Genomic DNA, 21,593 nt, shown 5'->3' with positions numbered 1-21,593 from the left:
AACAAGATGCTTTTCCCTCCTCTAGAACATATCCTCCCCTGAGAGTTACCCTGCGAATAGGCCCGAGTCCCTGTCACCTGAGGTAGTTATCACACCATCTCAATCACACTTGGAGGCTCTGAGTGAGTGTGCGTGAGTGTGTGGGAAGGGCTGAGGTATCCAGGTGAGTGGGGTGATGGGCTGGAGGGTGGCCAGTTGGTCACTATGAGTTGAATTAATCTTCCCATGTGTGGGTGATTACTCAGAACGCTCAGTATAGGTGGAGGAAAATGAAGCAGCTGTGTGTATGTGTGGTGGGGTTTGTTTTTGTTGTTGTTTGGAGGAGGGAATGGCTAAAGAGTTGTTTTAAAAGAACAGAATCTAGAAGTAAAGTTTAAAGGAGGCTGAAGATGTGGTAAAGCCTTGTTAAAGAAAGTCTAACAAATAATGTGTGTTTGTTAATTAAGAAATATTGAATCAAAAGTTGGTAGGAGGGCTCGCCTGGTGGTTCAGGTGGTTGGAGTGCCGTGCTCCTAACGCCAAGGTCACCGGTTCGATTTCCACATGGGCCAGTGAGCTAGCTGCACCCTCTACAGCCAAGATTGTGAACAACGGCTCTCCCTGGAGCTGGGCTGCCATGAGCAGCCACAGGCTGCCGTGGGCTACCATGAGCGGCCAGTGGCCAGTGTGAATGGCCGGCAGTCAGCAAGAGCTGGTGTGAGCGACCGACCAACTACTGGCGACCGACTGCCTCAGCCCTGGGGGAGCACAAGGCTCATAATACCAGCATGAGCCAGGAAGCTGAGTCCTACACAACTAGACTGAGAAACAGCCGCTGGAACAGGGATGGGGGGTGGGGAGGTGGAAGAAGGGGAGGAGAAAAAAAATTGGTAGGAGCTGTCTTTTGATATTTATTATCTTGAGCTGATAAAGGGGCAACTTACATTGGAAAAGTTAGGCAGTGATTTATGCCTTGTTCCCAGGTTAACCTGAGAGCTCTGTTTAACTAGATGTTTTGAGCTTTGGTTGACAGATTGAGCTTCTTTAGGACGGGAGAGGCATACCTCTCAGCTTTCTACATTTTGTTTATAGCTCCTTACTGGGTTCACAAACTGTCAGCCTGTGGTTTCTGTGACACAGGCCTCCATTCTGCAGTGGTTGGGATATGGTTGCCGCACAAGTAGTATCTCCTAGGATATCAATCGAGTGCTTTGCTCAGAACTCCTGCTGCTGTGATGTTAAAATCAGATTTTATTGCTAGCATTTCTTAACTATTAGAAGATTTGGACAAACGCAGTAATTATTAAATCCATGAATCCATGTGAAACGTTTTTCCTCTTGAAGAGAAAGTTATAGTCTCTGATAACCCTTTAGAAATTCACTGTGAAATGTTAACCCCACCTCCTTCTAATAAAAAATTAGTATTAAACTCAGGGACGATTGACCAAATTCTGAATCAGTAGGATTTTATAGATCAGTGTCAAACTAAGGAAGGTTGTATTCTAGAGTCTAGAGGTCTTCTGGGTGCTCTTTGTGGTATCTTGAAAGGAAAGAGCTTTCTCCTCAGCTGCCTAAGATTCAAAGGTAACATAATTTGGAGGCTGACATGGTGTGATAGCTGGGTTTCTGGAACCATTCTTTCTAGAGTTAGTTGACCTAGCAGTGGAAAATCACGGTGTTAGGAGGTCATGATAACAAGTTAGTAGATGGGGTTTGTTTTGGGTACATTTAATAGTGGAAGTGAGTGAAAAACTGGTTGGTTGATGTCTTTAATACCATTCTGCTTTACTGAATCCAGTACGTTAAATACTTGACTTTCCATTTACTTTCTTTCACCTTTTCCCCTCTTTCCACCTTCCATCATTATTGATTTAGAAATGAATAACACCAGAAGCCAGTGGGTTATCTTAAGACCAGTCTCAAATCTGTAGCATATATACATAGGGCTCAGGTGTATCCCCAGTTGTACTGCCTGTCCCTTAACGTAGTGCAAGGTGACTCAGCAAACCTGATGAAAGGCTCAGCAGGCAAAGTAGTCACATCTGGCCGATTATCTAATCCTGGTTTTCCCAGTATCCTCCAGAAAGACTTGAAAGCAGTTTGGGAAAGGTGAGGATTCTGTAGTGATCTGGCCTGTCTACACTGTTGCTCCAGGGGACTCTTACCAGTGGTAATGGCTCTCTCTCTTCTGCTTCCATTGCTCTTTCCTGTGCCCCTGTGCCCCTCTTGCCTTCCTTTTCCGCCCTTTGACTTTTTCCTTTCTCCTCTCTACTCCATGTCTCCATTGATTTTTCCTTCTTTTTTTCCTTTCAGCTTTGTCACCGGAAAGACTTGGACTTGACAAAAGCCGGCTACCTTGACGCCAACACTAACAGCTGCGCTGACAGACCCTCCCTGGTCACCTCCGCTCACTCCGACCTGGCCCCTCACCCCTCCCTCGGGCCCGCCTCGGAGCCTGGCTTTCCCGGCAGGAGTGCGGACGGACATCAGGCCCTTGTGAGAAACGCGGACCAGGCCTTTCGGACAGAGTTTAACTTAATGTATGCCTATTCCCCATTGAACGCTATGCCTCGAGCAGATGGATTGTATCGAGGGTCCCCCCTCGTAGGGGATAGGAAGCCTTTACATTTGGATGGGGGCTATTGTTCCCCGGCAGAAGGGTTTCCCAGCAGATATGAACATGGTTTTATGAAAGACCTCTCTCGTGGATCCATGTCACCTGGTGGTGACAGGGCTTGTGAAGGAGTCCCCTCTGCCCCCCAGAACCCACCACAGAGGAAAAAGGTACGTGTTTCACTTTATAGAAACCGTTTTGAAGAGTATTAACACTCAGTAGGAACTTTCTAAGTTACCTCTATGTCTTCAGCACTGTTCTCAGTGTGAGGAAAACAAAGATAACTAAGATACAGTCTCTGCCGTATCCGATGAAACAGGCTGTTTTAATACAACTTGATGAGTGTTGTAAGCAATCGGCAAATGTGAACGCCTGCCGTGACTGTGCTGTCCACTTGCTAGGCAGTTCAAAGGGCAATGGAAAAGAATAATGTTAATTACTTGTAATACGTAACAGTTCCCATGTTCTAGACACTGTTAAGCTCTTCTTATGCACTTAATCCTCACAATAATCCTGTAAGATGGGTAATTTCCCATTTTGCAGATGAGGAAACGAAGGCAAATTGAGTCACTTGCCCAGTGTCACACAGCTAGTAAATGGAAGAGCCAGGACACCCCCAAGTCTGTCTGATTCCAGATTGCATGCTCTTGTTGCCACCATTCTATATTGCCTCCTAGGTTCTGCCCTAATGGAGCTTATAGCAAACAACACTGAGCTTAGCAGATAATTGTATTCATAAGTAACTAATTACAATCGTGACAGATGCTCCAAAGGAGTTGTTCAGATCTTAACAGGGAAACCTGGCCGAGTCAGATATGTGGGGGGTACTTAAGAACAAACAAGAGGCTCTTGGCCAGTTTGTGGGGTGGTGGAGTGAGACGTGACAGGTCACCTGATCTCAAACAGTAGGAATCAGTCAGCCAACAAATAAGGGTGAAGATGTTGCAGCAAATGGAACAGAACGTGACTAAGTGACACTCCATTGGGTGAACAGCAGGGATGCAATGTAATTGTAAACAGTTGAATGTTGCTATGGTATCAGGAAAGGTGGGGAGAGTCAGGAGCATATAGAGAAATGGGCAGGACCAGGCCATTGAGAATTGGGACTTGACTTGTTAGCAATGCTTGTTCTAGAAATTACAAATCCAAAAATCTGCTTTTTCTGTCGCTGGTTTTCAACTAGGTGCATTTGGAAATGCATGGGAGTATTTTGGGTTGGCGCAGCAACTTTTATTTATTGGGCGGGACTAGAGATGCTGAATGTTCTCTGGCAATCTCACACAATTGCAAAATACCTGTAGTGCTCTTGGTGAAATAGAGCCTAGTGGCTTTTTATATTTGCATTACAATAAAATGCATTACCAGAATTTATTATTATTAAGTCCTTCCAAGATTGTGTATAACCAGTGCATATACAAAATTACCTTACTGTTATATTTTACATTTAGACTAAAATGAGAGCCCTAAGGGGATAGAAGAAGGGGTAGACACTAACATATAATTTGGAATAAGATAGCAATGGGTTTAGAACGCTTGCCTGAACAGCATTGACTATCAGAAACAAAAATGAAAACAGTCTTTGGATTTTTGGTTTCATTTATTATGTACAAAAGTAATTGAAATCATGATTTCAGAAATAATGTTGAGTGCCTACAATAGGCCAAGTTCTGTGCTGGATGTTAAAGATAAAAAGCTAAATAGACTTTGTCTTTGACCTCATAAAACATACAGTTTAGTGAGGGAACGTAACACGTTAACAGCCATTGTAAGCCCAATGCAAGCACCGTACTATAGAGGAGGTGTGCCCAGCAGGGCAGGGAGAGGGTTCTGTGGCGGTCGGGAAAGAACCAGGTGGGTGAACAGCGAGTTGGGAGGCACCTTCCAAGCATGTGTTGGTTTAGTAGAGCTTACTTGCTTAAATAGAAACCAGAAATCTTTTCCTTTCTCCTTTTATACTAGTTTCCCTATGTGTAAGACGGAATCAGTAATAAATCCTGGGGTGTATCTTGGGAAATTGAGCACTTTTGAAAGCCCTAAAGCATTGGCTTTTTTTTCTTTTTTTCTTTTTTTAAAAATAATAACTGCTAACTTTAGGGATTCCTAGGGAGTAAGGAAAAGCCATCAGAATCACCTAGGAGGCTTTTTCAAACTACAGGAGCTCCCAACTCTCCACCATCCCTTTTCTGGGTTCTCCCATTGTTGCAGATAATATGACAGCACACTTCTGTTACTCAGTGACTAATCTCACAGGGTTTTCTGAAGGCAGAAAAAAGGTTGAGCTTTACTGGTAAACACCATTCTTCCAAAATGTCATCTCCTAGTGTCTTGTCTTCTCTTTACCAACTCCTGATTGATTTAAATATGTAGCTGTGCTCAGATCTCTCTCATGCCTGAAAAAAGTTGCCAGTGTTGATGCCTGCTTTGTTTGCATGACTTGCTAGTGGTTTCGTAGGGTCCCAGCTTCTTTCCCCATTGCTGCTGATCCACTAACAACGTCTAGCTGGAGTCCTGTTTCTTGTTTGCTTCCTAGGTATCCCTGCTGGAGTACCGCAAACGGAAACAAGAAGCCAAGGAGAATTCTGCCGGTGGGGGAGGTGACTCTGCACAGAGTAAAAGCAAGTCTGCAGGAGCTGGGCAAGGCAGCAGTAACTCCCTCTCTGAGCCTGGTGCCCATGGTGTGCAGGGATCCTCAACCCGAACCCCATCTTCCCCTCACAAAAAGTTCTCCCCATCTCATTCTTCTCTGTCCCATCTGGAGGCGGTAAGCCCGTCTGATTCCAGAGGCACTTCATCTCACTGCAGACCTCAAGAGAATATCAGCAGTAGGTGGTAAGTTGATGTTTGATGCTTCAATAATGAAGTGGATCATTCCAGTTTTTCCTCAAATGTATGGGAACGCTTATCTGGGAAAGCCAGGCAACAGTGCCATCTATTCTGTTCAGCTGAGTGAATAGTTTATCAGCCACAACCCCCGAGCCTTACAGAGAGAAAGAATTGCTGCCAAGCCTGTAGAACACCACTTTGGACTGCGTATAGTGTGGGCACGGATGAGCTATAGTATTTACTGGGCACTAACACTGCATCTTCTGTTTTCTCATTTCACGTGAAAGGTAAGTCAGGAGTTCAGCTCAGTTCCACTTAAATTAACAACAGAAGTCTCTATTCCACACAGCCGGCACATACAGAGAGATACGACAGTCTGAAAGGACTTGTCTGGTTTAGGGGAGACCACAAATAAACAAGACTGGTGGCAAGTACTGAGTATCAAATAGGTGAAGTAAAGAGTGAGGGAGTTCAGGGATCTTGAACTGAAGAAATAAAGTCTGCAAAAGAAGAAACAGCCAAATAAATAATTTTTATTAATCTATGAAACATCAGTTAAGCTGCTACTGTGTGCCAGGTACATGACTTCACAGAAGACAAAATTTAGCATTTCTAAATGGGGATTAAAAGAAGTAGACATCTTTAAATTTACTTTCTCTTTGATTGCTTTTTCTTTAAAAGTGTTTTTTCTTCTGTGCCTGACATAATTTGAAGCAGAGAAAAGTACCTTATTCTAAATTGGTCCTGAAACAAATGATGTTTGAGAGGATATTTTTTAGAGAATACGTTGTACAACCATTGTCAGTGCTTCAGTTGTTCCAGACTTTTGACTCTAAAGCCTGTGACATAAACGTGCACTTTGTTGCTTTCGCAGGATGGTTCCCACGTCAGTAGAACGACTGCGAGAAGGAGGGAGCATCCCCAAAGTCCTCCGAAGCAGTGTGAGGGTGGCCCCAAAAGGAGAGCCTTCTCCCACGTGGGAGAGTAACATCACAGAGAAAGACTCAGGTGAGCTTACGGCCTGCTGCTGCCACCCAGGTTCAGGGACACGTGAGCCAGGCTCCACACAGGTTACACCACTTGCGGGCGGAGGTGAGTCGGCTTCTTACGTAGTTGGGCTCCACTGAATTTGAGGTTCCAGCTCAGCCTCGCTTCCAGTCTTTTGGGCTTCAGCATTCTTAAGATCTAGGATTGCTTGTTCTCTGTCTGCTTTTCTTTCCCAAGGGATACCTTTTTGTAACTCATCTCCCCAAAGTCCTGGAAATCCACCTCAATGAAGGAAGAAGAGAAAGGAGGAGACAGGAAAGCAGATGAGGCATTTAAGACATAGCCTATAGTTGACCACTCCTCCTGCCCTTCTGGCATGCTGCGCTCCCCTGATTTTTCAGACAGATAGCAGCATGGGTTAGTCATGGCATTGGTGATTTCAATGAACAAGGGTGAGTTCTCACTTATTCTAAGTCAGGTTCATTTTGTATTACCTTCCAGACCCTGCAGATGGAGAAGGCCCAGAGACACTGAGCTCAGCACTCTCTAAAGGAGCAGCCGTTTACAGCCCTTCCAGATACAGCTACCAGGTGAGACGAGAAGTTGCTCCTCTCTATGCATAGGCTACTCCAGATTCCAAATGTCTTGTGATGCTGCCCATCCTTTGCAGTTGAGATGCTGTCTTTGCATATAGTTTCAGAAGCCTTGGAAATGTCATCATCTACTCACCTTCGGGTAATAAATCATGCCAGAAAAATAAAGTGACCAGAGACAGCCATTTTACTGTTTTTGGTATCCTAAAAAGAACAGATGGTTAAGAAGGTAAAGAGGAAGAAAAAGTAGGGTCTTTTAAATATTCACAAACGGCTTAAACAGGGACTTTTTCACTTCTATATGCTTTTCTCCCAACTCTTTCTAGCTCCTGCAGTGTGATAGTCCACGGACAGAATCACAAAGCCTCCTTCAGCAAAGCTCCTCCCCCTTTCGAGGACATCCCACCCAATCTCCAGGATACAGTTACCGAACTACTGCACTGAGACCTGGAAACCCCCCCTCTCACGCTTCTTCAGAATCCTCTCTCTCCTCTGCATCCTATTCCAGCCCCGCCCACCCTGTGTCCACAGACTCGTTGGCCCCATTTACGGGGACACCAGGGTATTACAGCAGCCAGCCACATTCTGGAAACAGCACGGGCAGCGGTCTTCCAAGGAGGAGCTGCCCTTCTAGTGCTGCTAGCCCTACCCCGCAGGGCCCCTCAGACTCACCGACCTCAGACTCGGTTTCCCAGTCCAGCACAGGAACTCTGAGTTCCACCTCCTTTCCTCAGAACTCTAGGTCGTCATTGCCATCAGACTTACGGACTATCAGTCTGCCCAGTGCCGGGCAGTCAACTGCCTACCAGGCTTCCAGGGTGTCTGCGGTCTCCAGCTCACAGCACTACCCGCACCGTGGTGCCGGGGGTGTGCACCAGTACCGGCTCCAGCCGCTGCAAGGGTCGGGAGTCAAGACTCAGACGGGACTTTCCTAGGGCTTCTGGATTTGGGCAAACAGAACTGATTGAGCCCATAGCTGCTTCCTTCCAGCTGCCTCTGGAACCTAGGCCAAGCAGATTGCTGGGGAAGGGGGTACAAGGTGCCAGAGGATTGGGTCTGGTCGACAAGAAACAAGACTTGTGGTCGCGACTGGCTCTGGCCTTGGAGAAAGATGTAAATCTTGTCTGAAGCAGAGACTATAAAGAAGTTTCTCCCTGCTGTTAAGGGTACATTGTTGACAAACAAACGGTGTTTCGGTTAGTAGCGGTTCTAAGTGCAATGAGTTGTGTTGAAGCCTCGGTCTCCCATCCTTGCCTGTAGCCTGTAGTCACGTGTGCAGCGAGGACATCTTTTTAAATCCAAAACAAAGTTTTCTTTCAAAGGAAAAAAAAAAAGAAAAGAGCCAATCTCAAAGCCCCAAGCCATCTGAGTAGTACTAGGGTTTTATGCACTTGAGAAAAAAGGTAGGTATGTAAATGTTCACCTAAGACAACCATTCCAAAAGCAGATATCCAGCCAAGGTGTGTCCACCAAGAAGGCTCCTACCTTTGTCTTAAAATCACCAAGAAATAGGCAGGGATAGTGAAGCTTGGAATGTGCTCTGAGAGAGGGGTACCTGGCTCTCTGAAGAAGAGTTTGTGGTCAACTCTTGATTATTCAGGAGCAGATTATCCTAGTAGATTGTCTGAGCCCCCAGCTGTTTCCATCCCGCTCCCCCGCCCCAAGCTATTTCACAGCTCAGTAACCAACGAAGTAAGTAGGCAAAGGAAAGAGAAGTGATAAGTGAGATGGGCCAATTTTGCATTGCTGCTTATCAGCTGTTGGCAATAAATTTGATTAGGAAGGACCCCAAGTGGTTTGGGAATTCTTTGAATTTTATTTTTTCTACTCCCAATTAATCAGGAGTTGACGATCCCATGAGCAGGACCGCCTCCATGATTGGGGAGCATGCACTCGTGACTGCAGGGTAAGAGAGTGGAGAGATGTGTGTGGAGTGGCGCCGACAGGACTGTGATTGTGTGTGGGTGTGCCCCACGTTTCTTTGGGGGATGCTTCTTTGAGAGTGGCACAGGTGAGAGTTACGGAGCCACCCACACACCTACCACTGTTCTGGATGAGAGATGAGAGCAGCCGGGCTTCTCCCCATCAGTGCATTGTGCCTGTTGTACGCCCCTGGAGGAGCTCTGGAGCCAGCCAGGTGGGGTACACGATCTTTTTAAATTCCATACGGTTGCCAGCTTATTTCTTTCACTTGTTTACTGTAATATCCGGTGTGTTTTTATTTATCTAATTTTGTATTCAGTTATAACCATGGTAGGGGTAGCAGATCTGTGACAGGTGTAATCCCTGGTGCTGCAGTGGACCTTACTTCTTTTTTTTTGGACAAGATAATACTGTGAGTCTCCCTCCTCCTTTCCCTTCAGTTTGTTTGCTCCTCCTTTTCTTCCCCGGCCTCTTGCATCCCCTTCCTTCTACCGTCCTACAACTATCATATGCACACTCTTCTCTCTTTGTGTGTGACTGTTACAAAATTTCACTTTTTCAAAATTGAAATCAGGTGTTTGCTCAAATGAGGGGAGATTTTTTTTTCTTTTTTTTTTTTTTTTTTAATGCTGAGACCTCAGCAGAATACTTTTCTTTTTGTTTCCCCCACAAACCCATCAGTCTGGGAGAGCGTCGTCGGGAGTAGAAATCATGTTGCCTGGGATGCTGGTTTCTTTGTATATTATATAAAACGTATGTAAATGTCTCTCCATTTGGGCTGGGGTTTGCATTCTCCCCTTGGCTATTAACCAAGGGGAGAGGCCAGCGGGCAGGCGGCCCTCACCCTGCCTGGCACGTGCAGAGACCCCAGCTACTCTGTGTGGGCAGGGTGCTGTCAAGACCAGACCTCTGGGGGGGATGGGGGTGGGGGTGGGGGGAACTCTTGGAAGGGAAGAAGTATCACTTCTTTCTCAAGTGGAGTGTTTACACCTTGCTGTAACATTTGAACTTTCACAAGAGATGTAATAATTTTGATAATAAAATTCTTAACCATAATAATCATAAAGTTGAGAACTTTTTTTTTCTTTTAACTTTTATTTATTTAAGTATGTTTTTCCAGGATCCATCAGCTCCGAGTCAAGTGGTTGTTTCGATCTAGTTGAGGGCGCAGCTCACAGTGGCCCATGTGGGGATCGAACAGGCAACCTTGTTGCCAAGAGCACCGCGCTCTAACCACAACCAGCCATCCCCGAGAACAACTTTATCCAGTCCTGTGACCTTTGCCTTGCCTGGTTTCCTAACTTGTTTCCTTACCTGAAGAGAGCAAGGCGGACACACATTCAGGACAATGTACTCTTGGTGGAGTTGTGTTGCCCATAATGGGGCAACGAATATAGACTGATTTTCCTTCAGCCTTTTGTGATGAAGGGCGGGCCAGTGTTAAGGCCCTCCTGCAACAGGAAAAGCGAACATTGCAAACTGAGGAATCAGACGAGTTCCTGACCTTGGCCTCATTCATTCAGCAACTATTTATTGATCTTTTTCTTTTCCATTCTAAAACAATTTTAGGTATTGGTTTTGGTGGTGGGTTTATGCTGATTAAAATGGTGCTTGGGGGTAGTAGGCAAGGTCTCTGCTCTCGTGGAGCTTACAGTGTAGAGCAGGGTGAGAACTAGACGAGTCCATAATTTCAAATCGTCATGTTATTGTTTCATAGCAGATGAACTAGGGAGGTTGAAGGGGCTGCACTATTTTTGTTGATCAGGGAAGGTCTCTGAGGAGTTGACATTTAAGTTGAGACCTCATGGATAGGGAGGCAGTCATGGGACTATGTGAATAAAGATCATTGCTGGGGAGTTACAACAGCAGGTGCAAAGCTTCTGAGGAAGAAAGGGCTTGGTTAGGATATAGTGAATGAGCAGGGTGGGGAAAGGCGGTGGCAGATATCCAATAAGGCAGGAAGACGGGTCGGACATACAGAGCAGGGCTCAGGAAGCTTTTTGTGAAGGGCCAGGTAATAAATATTTAGACTTTGCAAGCGGTGTGGTCTCTGTCACAGTTGTTCAACTCTGCCACTGCAGTACGAAAACAACCATGAGCAGTCGTGGCTGTGCTCCAGTAAAACCATATTTACAGAAACGTGGCAAGTCAGATTTGGCCTGTAGGCTACAGTTTGCTGGTCACTGATGGAGAGCCTATGGATTCAGTCTAAAGAATCTGTATTCTAAGTACAGGTGGCAAAGTCCTTGCAGGATTTTAAGCAGAGAAGTGACATGGCCTAATTAATGGTTTGTTGGTTGTTTTTAAAATGACTGATTATTTTGATACTGTTGCGGGAGATGAATAGATACCAGGAAACCAGTTTGGAAACTATAGCAGTAATTCAGGCAAGCAAAAATACAATGATGGCTTCTATTCAAATGGGAACAGCGAGGATAAGGAAAAGTACTTGGAATCAGGATGTGTTTTGCAAGTAAACAGCAGTGCTTGCTAATGGATTGGTGTGGCAGTATTTTGCTCTAACATTTGCTTGACAAATACTAAGACTAATAGACTGCATTTTTTGCTAAGCAAATAAGGGATTCAAAGATGGAGAAAATGCTGTTTCTTTAGGGAGCTTAGAAAGTAACCAGTTGGAGACATCATAAAAATGATTGTCTTTTAAGATGACCTTTCCAAAATGCCTACAGGAATACCTAGATAATCTTCCAACCGCCACCACTGAATTCTGCCTGAGCTAAGAGGAGAATAGGTGCGTGGTCTTTAAAAAGCATTTCCATATACAAATTTTTTTGGGTCTCATAATTATGTGGTGAAAGCAAGTCATATGTTAGATTTTAAAGACAAGAAATTGAGGCCTCATACAGTGTTCCAGCTGTACCACAGAGCTTCTGATTATGAATAAGCCCATCAGATTTTTGCCAGAATTGGAAGGTTGTGTTCCATATCGTTTATTAAATACCTACTGTGCACTGGGTTATGTGTAACGTGCTAATACTATGACAATCAACTGCCTATTAGGAATTAATCTATTTGCTATTATTGTCAAATATTCTATTACTAGTAGTGCAGTGGTCCACCTTATATGTGACTTTACAGTTTACCAGACTTCCACTTACGTGATCAGCTTTCTCATTCACACTGAATATGTAAGGTAGGTATTATTCCCATTTTTTGTAATTTTTTAAGTGAATTTCAGAGGATATAACTTGTCCAAGATTTCTCTCTTATATGGCAGACCCAAACCAACAATCTTGGAAATATTTCAGTTTATCCAGGAAACAAAAGAGAGACACCTGGAAATGCTGTGAAACTGTGACTAGAAATCACTTAACTAGCTGAAAAAGCATATCATACCCTTTTCTACCTTAAAAGTAGCACTGTGGCCTTTTTGGCCCTCAGGCATCAGTTTGATAGTTCAGGATTCTATTTAGCAGAGGTCACCCTGAAAAAATACACGATTGTCCTCATGAAGTTGGCCATTTGCTTTGCAATTACACTGATTGTAAATTTCATTAGCCAGACCTGCACCTCCACAACTTTCTATGAGGCTCAGATAAAGGGTTTGCCAAGGTTCTTATAAAACCCTCTGCTGATTGCTAAAGGAAAAAGCTTAAAGAAAAGCGTAGTTATTGCAGGAGATGGTGTCTCCCTGTCATTTTTCCTGGCTTCTACATTCAAAACTTACCTGGCAGAGATGCTGAGATAATCATTTTGAATATTTCTCAAATCCCCCATAAAAGTGCACAGAACAGTCATGATAGCAAAACAACTTTGGGCAACATTACAAGAAAACTAGGTATCTCTGTGAGCCCCAAAACAAAAGGTGGGTAGAAATAAACCAATAGCCACAAAACCTGCATCATATCACCAGTTCAGAGGAAGCAATGGAGCATCTAATGGATCTCTGAACTCCAAAATGACAAATACTTGGAAATTCAGCAAGCCAGTTTAAGAACAGCCAAAACAGAGGGATTTACAACGAATACAAAGGATGCTTGGTTAAGTGAAGGGGCTGGAGTGTCTGGGCTCAAAACAATTCTAACCAGCAAAACCCCCAGGACAGCACATTTAAAACATACTCCTAATAGAATCCAGATGTAGCCGGACAGTCAAAATAGAGATGAGAGTGGGGTAATCACATTAAATGAAGTATTTTGAATAAGTGAAACTAGGAATGTCCCATTAAATGCCGGATATATTGTCCTTCTAGGAACGATATAAGGATATTAAATATCTTGTTCTTGAACTCCTGAGAGAAACAAATGGACCTAAAGTTCTAAGCATATTTTATGCTGAATTTAAAATAGCTATTGTTAATAATAGTCCATGTTTTAATACTTAACACACAAAAGGAAAGACTGTAGAACCTTGAAACTAGAAAAACTCAAATATGGGTAGTGGAAAGGATCAAATGTCAAAGGAGCAAATAATACCCCACAGACAATAAAAGCATGCTAAAGACATACAGATAAACAAAATGACATGTCTCACAAAACTAGGAATAGAGAGGAACTTCCTCAACTTGATAAAGAATAGCTATAAGAAACCTATAGCTAACATACTTAGTGGAAAGAGACTAGAAGCTTTGACACTTAAGATGAACAAGTGTTATTCACTCACCGCTTTTACAGACAGCATTGCACTGGAAGTCCTAGCTAATGCAATTGGACAAAAAAAGGAAATAAGTATACCTATTGAGAAGGAAGGAATAAAACTGGCCACAGATGATATTTCTTGTAAAAAATCCAAAAGAATCAACAAGCAAAAGAAAATTGTAGAATAAGCAGTTATGTCAAGGTTGCAGGATACACAAGGTTAATATACAAATGTCACTTTGCTATATACCTAAAACAATTGGAATTTGAAAAACTAACATTTACATTAGCACCCAAAAAATGAAATCTTAAAATGTGCACAAGACCTATGTGGGTAAAACTGATGAAAGAAATCAAAGAACTAAATAAATAGAGATATTCCATGGTCATGTATCCATGCTCAATATCAGGATGTCAGTTTTTAACTTGATCTGTCAATAACCCAATCAAAATCCCAACAATATTTTGTGACCATCTACAAACTGATTCCAAAGTTTATACAGAGAGGCAAAAAACCCAAAATAGCCAACACAATATTGAAAGAGAAGAACAAAGTCAGAGGACTAATACTACCTGACTTCCAAAGACTCAATATAAAGCTACAGTAATCAAGACAGTATAGTATTTGAATAGGAATGGACAAATACTCGTAGGTCATTGGAACGGAATAGAAGTGTCTAGAAGTAGACCCACACAGTCAACTGTGTTTGACAAATCGGCAAAGGTAATAAAGTGAAGAAAAGATAGTCTTTTCAACAAATAGTGCTGGAACAACTGAACATCCACATGTGAAAAAAACAAAATATCCAGACACAGACCTTACACCCTACACAAAATTTAATTCAAAACGGATCACAGACAGAAACGTAAAACACAAACTATTAAACATCTAGACAATACATAGAAGGAAATCTAGAAAACCTTGGGTTTGGCAATGACTTTTTTAGATAAAACACCAAAGCCATCATCCATGAAAGAAAGAATTGGTAAGGTGGACCTGATTAAAATGAAACTTCTGCTCTGCAAAAGACTCAAGAGAATGAGAATACCATAGACTGGAAGAAAATACTTGCAGAAGATATTAAAGGACTGTCACTGAAATGTATACAAAGCACTCTTAAAACTCAATAAGAAAACGACCTAAAGCAACCAAAGCAATCTTTAGAAATAACACAGCTGGAGGCACCACACATCCTGATTTCAAACTATATTACAAAGCTATAGTAATGAAAACAGTATGCTATTGGCTTAAAAACAAACCCAAAGATCAATGGAACAGAATAGAGTGCCCAGAAATAAACTTGTGTATATGTGGTCAATTAATTTTTGGTGCCAACAGTATACAAAGGGAAAAGGACAGTCTCTTCAATAAGTGGTGTGGGGAAAACTGGGCAGCCACATGGAAAAGAATGAAACTGGACCACTAATACCATACGCAAAAATTAAAATGGATTAAAGACTTGAATGTAAGATCTGAAACCATAGAAGAAAACATAGGTGGTAAGCTCCAGGACATCAATCAGTCTTGGTGACAATTTTTTTGTATTTGACACCAAAGGCATAGTGAACAAAAGCAAAAATAATCAAGTAAAACCACATCAAATGAAAAGGCTTCTGCACAGCAAAGGAAACCAACAAAATGAAAAGGCAACCTACAGAATGGGAAAAAATATTTACAAATCATATCTGGTTAGGAGTTAATATCCAAAATACATAAAGAACTCATACAATTCAAAAAACAATCCAATTAAAAAATGGGCAAAGGATACGAATAGACATGTTTCCAAAGAAGATATACAGATGGTCAACAAGTACGTGAAAATTGCTCAATCAACATTACTAATCGGAAATGCTAGTCAAAATCACAATGAGCTATCACCTCGCACCTGTTAGAATGGATATTATCAAAAAGACAAGAAATAAATGTTGAGAATGTGGTGAAAAGGGAATCTTGTGCACTGCTGGTGGGAATGTAGAGTGGTGCAGCCACTATGGAAAACTGTGGTTCTTCAAAAAATTAAAGGTAGAATTACCATATAATCCAACAATCCCACTCCTGGGCATTCATCTAAATAAGTTCTAGGGATGTAATGTACAGCATGGTGACTATATATTATATATTTGCAAGTGGCTAAAGAGTAGATCTTAGAAGTTTACATCACAGGGGCCAGCCTGGTGGCTCAGGCGGTTAGAGCTCCGTGCTCCTAACTCCGAAGGCTGCCGGTTCGATTTCCACATGGACCAGTGGGCTCTCAACTACAAGGTTGCCAGTTCAATTCCTCGAGTCCCGCAAGGGATGGTGGGCAGCGCCCCTGCAAGTAAGATTGAACACGGCACCTTGAGCTGAGCTGCCCCTGAGCTCCCGGATGGCTCAGTTGGTTGGAGCGCATCCTCTCAACCACAAGGTTGCCAGTTGGACTCACGCAAGGGATGATGGGCTGTGCCCCCTGCAACTAGCAACAGCAACTGGACCTGAAGCTGAGCTGCGCTCTCAACAACTAAGGCAGAAAGGACAACAACTTGAAACTGAACGGCACCCTCCACAACTAAGATTGAAAGGACAACAACTTGACGTGGAAAAAAAGTCCTGGAAGTACACACTGTTCCCCAGTAAAGTCCTGTTCCCCTTCCCCAATAAAATCTTTAAAAACGAAAGTTTACATCACAAAAATGCTTTGTAACATGATGGATGTTAACTAGACATTGTGATCATTTCACAGTAGGTACATATATTAAATCACTATGTTGTACACCTGAAACTTTATGTCAATTATATCTTTAAAGAGAGAAAGGGAGGGAGGGAGGGAGGGAGGGAGGGAGGGAGGGAGGGAGGGAAGGAGGGAGGGAGGGAGGGTGGGAGGGAGGGAAAAGAAAGAGAGAAAGAGAGAGACAAAGAAAAAAAAGGAAGGGAAGGGAAAGGAAAGGGTTAGAGTGTGACAGCAGACGTACATAGCCTTGTTTAGGTCCAGCCTGTACTTCTAGTCTTATATTTAAACCTTTTATGTCAGCCAATATAACTATGATTCCCTTAAGACCAGTATTTTACTATGTGTATTTTTCACAGTTTTGCATACAGGATATGTTTCATTCTTTCAGAAGTTGACAGAAGGGAGGCAAGAAGATGAAAAGGAGAGACAGAACCTTTTGGAGAAATAAATAGATTTTCCTGAGTTTTTAGAAGTAAAGTTGAGACCATAAAGTACAAATTAAGGAAAATTTCTACCTGATTAAATACCTGATTAACTTATAAAATGGAAACAGTGGTGAGGAAAAAGAGTTGTATTTAATTTACTAATAAAAGGTTTAGTAAATCAATTGTCCACATTGGTTTTTAAAGGCTCTATTTCAAGATAATGCCTACATTTTAAGGTCCAGTGGTATTGATACCCACCAGTAGGTATAAAACCTACAAGAGCTCTTCAAATAAAGCATTATTTGTGGTTATATGCATAATTCTATCATATTGGCAAAAAAGAAAAACTGGTTTTCTTGAATGGGCAAAAGATCTGAACGGATACTACATATATAGATGACAAATAAGCATATGAAAAGATGTTCAACATACGTCATCAGGGAATTACAAATTAAAATGATAAAATATCACTGCATACCTGTTACAATGACCAGTATCCACAACACTGACAACACCAAATGGTGATGCGGATGTGGAGCCACGGGAACTCATTCCTGCTGGGGGGAAGGCAAAATGGCACAGCCACTTTGGAAGACAGTTTGGCCATTATCTTGCCATTTACCCACAGAAGTTGAAAAACCTGCCCATGGATATTTACAGCACTTGATTGATAAACTGCCAAAACTTGGAAGCAAATGAGATGTCCAGTAGGTAAGTGGATCAACGGGTACATCAAGAAAATGAAATATTACTGAGCGCTAAAATGAAATGAGGTATCAAGCAATGAAGAAACACAGCAGAACCTCTAATGAATATTACTAGGAGTGAAAGAAGCCAATCTGAAAATGCTGTGTACTATATGGTTCCAATTACAGTCATGCACTGCAGAATGACATTTGACTGCATACACAACAGTGGTCCCATAACAGTATAATGGAGCTGGAAAATTCCTATCGCCTCGTGATGTCATTGCCACCCTAACATTGTAGCACAACGTGTTATTCATGTTTGTGCAGATGCTGGTGGGTAAGAAACCCAACTACACTGCCAGCCGTGTAGAAGTACAGCACGTACAACTATGTACAGTGCGTGATACTTGTTAGTGGTCAAGTAGGATTGTGGGGCTCGTTTATGTGTTTACTATGTTTATCATTAGAGTGTACTCTTTCTACTTAGAAAAAAAGCTTGCTGTGAAACTGTGCCATGTTATGCTAACAGCAGCCTCATGTACCTCGCGCATCATTTTCTCTTGTGCTTGATTTAATCTTGTGTTTTGTGCAGTAACACTGTATAGCCTAGGAGTAATAGGCTATGCCATACCTACAAAGACTAAGTGAGGGATATAAGAAAAGAGTGTAGTATAAAATAGTTTATGTGATCTAGGCAACTAGATACAGTACAACTATAAACAATGAGCAGAGGGCTGGCCCGGTGGCTCAGGTGTTTGGAGCTCTGTGCTCCTAACTCCGAAGGCTGCTGGTTCGATTCCCACATGGGCCAGTGGGCTCTCAACCACAAGATTGCCAGTTTGATTCCTCAAGTCCCACAAGGGATGGTGGGCTCCTCCCCCTGCAACTAAGATTGAACACGGCACCTTGAGCTGAATTGCCTCCCGGATGGCTCAGTTGGTTGGACCGCGTCCTCTCAACCACAAGGTTGCCAGTTCAATTCCTTGAGTCCCTGCAACTAGCAACGGCAACTGGACCTGGAGCTGAGCTGTGCCCTCCAACACTAAGACTGAAGGGACAACAACTTGAAGCTGAACAGCACCCTCCACAACTAAGATTGAAAGGACAACAACTTGACTTGGGGGAAAAAAAAGTCCTGGAAGTACACACTGTTCCCCAATAAAGTCCTGTTCCCCTTCCCCCCAAAAAAAACCTAGAAAATATGTTTTTGGTAATCATATTGGTGGTAGTATTATATCTGAGGGCTTTAATGTGGGGATAAAGCAAATGAATCCAATATCCTTGAGAATCAGGATTTTCAGCATGGAGAGGAAGGGGTTATAGATGTTAAGATAAGAGATGTGAAGCCAAAACCTGCCATGTATTAGTATTAACTCGTGAACTATTTTGTTATTATAGATAAGATAGATAGACTACATAGGTAGGTAGGTAAATACATAAATAGAAGATCGTAGATAGATAGATAGATAGATAGATAGATAGATAGATAGATAGATAGATAGATAGATAGATGGATGAAGTTTGGTATACCCATGTCTGAGCTCTGTCAACTGGAGAGGCTGAGAAACAGGACTCAGAAATGACTAGTTGGGTCTGAAGGAGGGAGTGTACATCAGTCTGGACCATCTTGTCATACTAGAGAGCAAGGTTACTATCAGATAATTAGGGGCCCGTTTAAAAGATTCATACCAACTTAGAGACTCCTGCTGACCAACAATGGGACATCTTAAGTATTAATTAGGCTAATAAACATAATGGAACCAAATGCATGAAATACATTTAAATCCATGCATCCTAATGATACATAGCAAACCATCATGGTTGGTCTCCGGAGAAGCTTTCCTGCACCTCTGGATCTGTTTGGTTGCCAGCAGCTCACATCACCTTTTGCACCATCCTTTTGCACTGCCTAAGTGGACTTGAAGGGGGTTTCAAAATAGAACTCTATTTGAATCTTTAAGTCTAGAGAATTCTACCAACTTCATACTCCTGTTACCCTGAGTCACCTCCCCAAAAGAGAGTTCTCTGTGTCATCTGGCTCCCCAGTGCTCTTTACTCTTGGTACTCTGTCCCATCCTTTCTGCCATGCTCTCTGGACACCTCTTTTCTTTGATAGACAAACCTCCTCCATCGTGTCTATTGGCTTTGACTGAAATTTGGTTCTCTCCTTAGGACACCATCTCCTTTGCAGCCCTTTTAAGTGGAGGTTCTCCCTCAAATGTTTCCAGACAAATACGTCTTGTCCCTTCAGATAAAAGTTCCTGCTCCACTTGAAGCACGCAATATCTCCTTATTGCACTTTCAGCCCTCTGCATTGCCGTCATCTTTTCACCTCCCAATCACTCTCTTTGATTCTTTGATTCCTAGACAGTTTTGGCTCCTCTTCTCCCAAATTTCTGTCATTATCCTCACCATTTGGGGGGGACATCCTAATCAGAGTGCTTCGCATCTCAAAATCTTCACAAATTGCCCAGAATATTCAGGTCACTCAGCTTTCTCACGACCACTATCTCCTATCCTCCGAGCTCTTTCACGTAAATTTGAGTCCCTTCAGTCCCTTAGTTCCTCCATTTTCTCCATCTATCTGCCCCACTCCAGGCTCTTCTTTTTCAATACCCAGCCTAGAAACACTCTCAGGACACTTGACTTACATAGCACCTACTTCTCACTCTACTGTCAACCTGTCTGCCTGCCCTCCTGTCTGTCGGTGCCACGACCCATGCATGGTCATCCATCAGCCTTTTTCTTTGTCCTTTGCCAGCTCAGTCAGCAACTTTTCCAAACTTTCACCACTCTTCTCAAACCCCCTACCCATTCCCTTCTGAGTAGAAAATGTTGCCTCTTGCTTCATTGAGAAAAAAGCTGCCATCAGGCAAAGGCTCCCTAAACCTTGCACTTCCCTCTACTCCACAAAAGAGGCTTCCATGACTCATCTTCTCTTTATCTGTCAACTTTTACTGGCCATACCCTATGAACATTCAGAACTTTTCCATATTTAAAGAAAGCGATTCCACATTCTTCTCTAGATTCCATGCTGGTGCTTGTCCACTGCTGGTTCGCGGTGTACACTTAACATTTCCTGAATGAATTCCAGTCACTCATTTCCCTTTCTTAACACACTTCTCCAAAAAGTGATCCTCGCTCAGTCATCTCCCACTCTCTCCCTGAATAGACCTCAATTGGGCTCTCTCCACACTCTTCTGAACCTGCTCTTAACCGAATTCAACAGTGGCCTCTTGTTCCCAGATTCAGTGGACACACTCAATCCCTGATTCTGGACCTCTCTGCTCCATCTGACCAGTTGACCTTCCCCTTGATCTCTACAGGCTTGGTTTCCATAACACCATGTTCTCACAGTTCTCCTTGTAGCTCTGACTTTCATTGTCTTCTCCAGGACGCCCATTCCTCTGACCTTTGTATGTTGGTGTTTTCCAGCATTCCTTAGCTCCATCATCTTTCCACACTATAAACTGAGCAAGCTTACCTATGAGTCACATTTCAGCCATTACTTGTATGCTTATGTTTCTGGTCCAGATCTTTCTTTCTCTTGAGCCCCCAAATCCATATAAATCAACTGACTACTGGACAACTCCATCAGCCCCACATTCATCTTAAAACTTAGCACATCACGAATTGAACTGATCATCTTGCTCCCCTGCTATACTGGCAAATTTTCTTGTCGCTCAAGCAAGAAATTTAACTGTCCTCTTTGACGCCACTCTATCCCTTATCCACAATCAACCGGTTACCGAGTGTCCTCAGTTCTACCTTCTGAATATCAAATTTCTTACCTCTCTCAAACCCACTGCCACACCTTGCTTCAGGCTAAGCTTCTGATTTCCCTTTCATAAAAATTGTCTCCCTCTAATTCAGCTCCCTGACACTGAAGCCAGAGTGATTTTTCTGAAATGCAAATCCAACTGTGTCCCTTTCCTGCTTAAAATCATTCCATGTTTCCCCATTGCTCTCACATCCAGACTCCTGTACATGGCCTTCGAGTTTTGTCATCATCTGGCCTTTGCCTATTTTCCAGACTAGTCTTGGACCCTCCCTGCCTCATACTTTGTAGTTCAGCATTTAGTTCTCTGCACGGACATGCTTTTTCTTACCTTGATCTCTTTCCTCAAGCTGCCTTCTCTTTCATGAATGGCTTTCCTGACCCATGCCTGCCTTATTTCTAATCATTGTACAGTAATGCCATCCCCGGCTCTATCCATCCCACCAAAAGCCATGTAAGATGTCCCTGCCCAGGGC

General features: G+C 42.9%; 1 protein-coding gene across 17 annotated transcripts in view; it reads left to right on the top strand.

Moving 5' to 3' along the window:
• Positions 1-8,342, top strand: part of SETD5 (SET domain containing 5) — a 74,269-nt gene extending 65,927 nt beyond the window's left edge. For 11 of the 17 annotated variants that reach the window (XM_074313041.1, XM_074313040.1, XM_074313038.1 and 8 more), the window contains 6 exons: positions 26-82; positions 2,293-2,763; positions 5,124-5,422; positions 6,291-6,424; positions 6,905-6,993; positions 7,323-8,342. In XM_074313041.1, coding sequence (XP_074169142.1) covers positions 26-82; positions 2,293-2,763; positions 5,124-5,422; positions 6,291-6,424; positions 6,905-6,993; positions 7,323-7,931 — 1,659 coding nt within the window. In that variant the 3' untranslated portion in view covers positions 7,932-8,342. The remainder of the gene's footprint in view (positions 1-25; positions 83-2,292; positions 2,764-5,123; positions 5,423-6,290; positions 6,425-6,904; positions 6,994-7,322) is intronic. The other 6 variants (XM_019748273.2, XM_074313043.1, XM_019748270.2 and 3 more) reach the window with 1 other exon arrangement.
• Positions 8,343-21,593: the final 13,251 nt, after the last annotated feature.

The sequence above is a fragment of the Rhinolophus sinicus genome, linkage group LG10 (genome assembly GCF_036562045.2).
Source record: "Rhinolophus sinicus isolate RSC01 linkage group LG10, ASM3656204v1, whole genome shotgun sequence".
Taxonomy (NCBI): Eukaryota; Metazoa; Chordata; class Mammalia; order Chiroptera; family Rhinolophidae; genus Rhinolophus; species Rhinolophus sinicus.
This window is presented reverse-complemented; position numbering and strand designations above follow the sequence as displayed.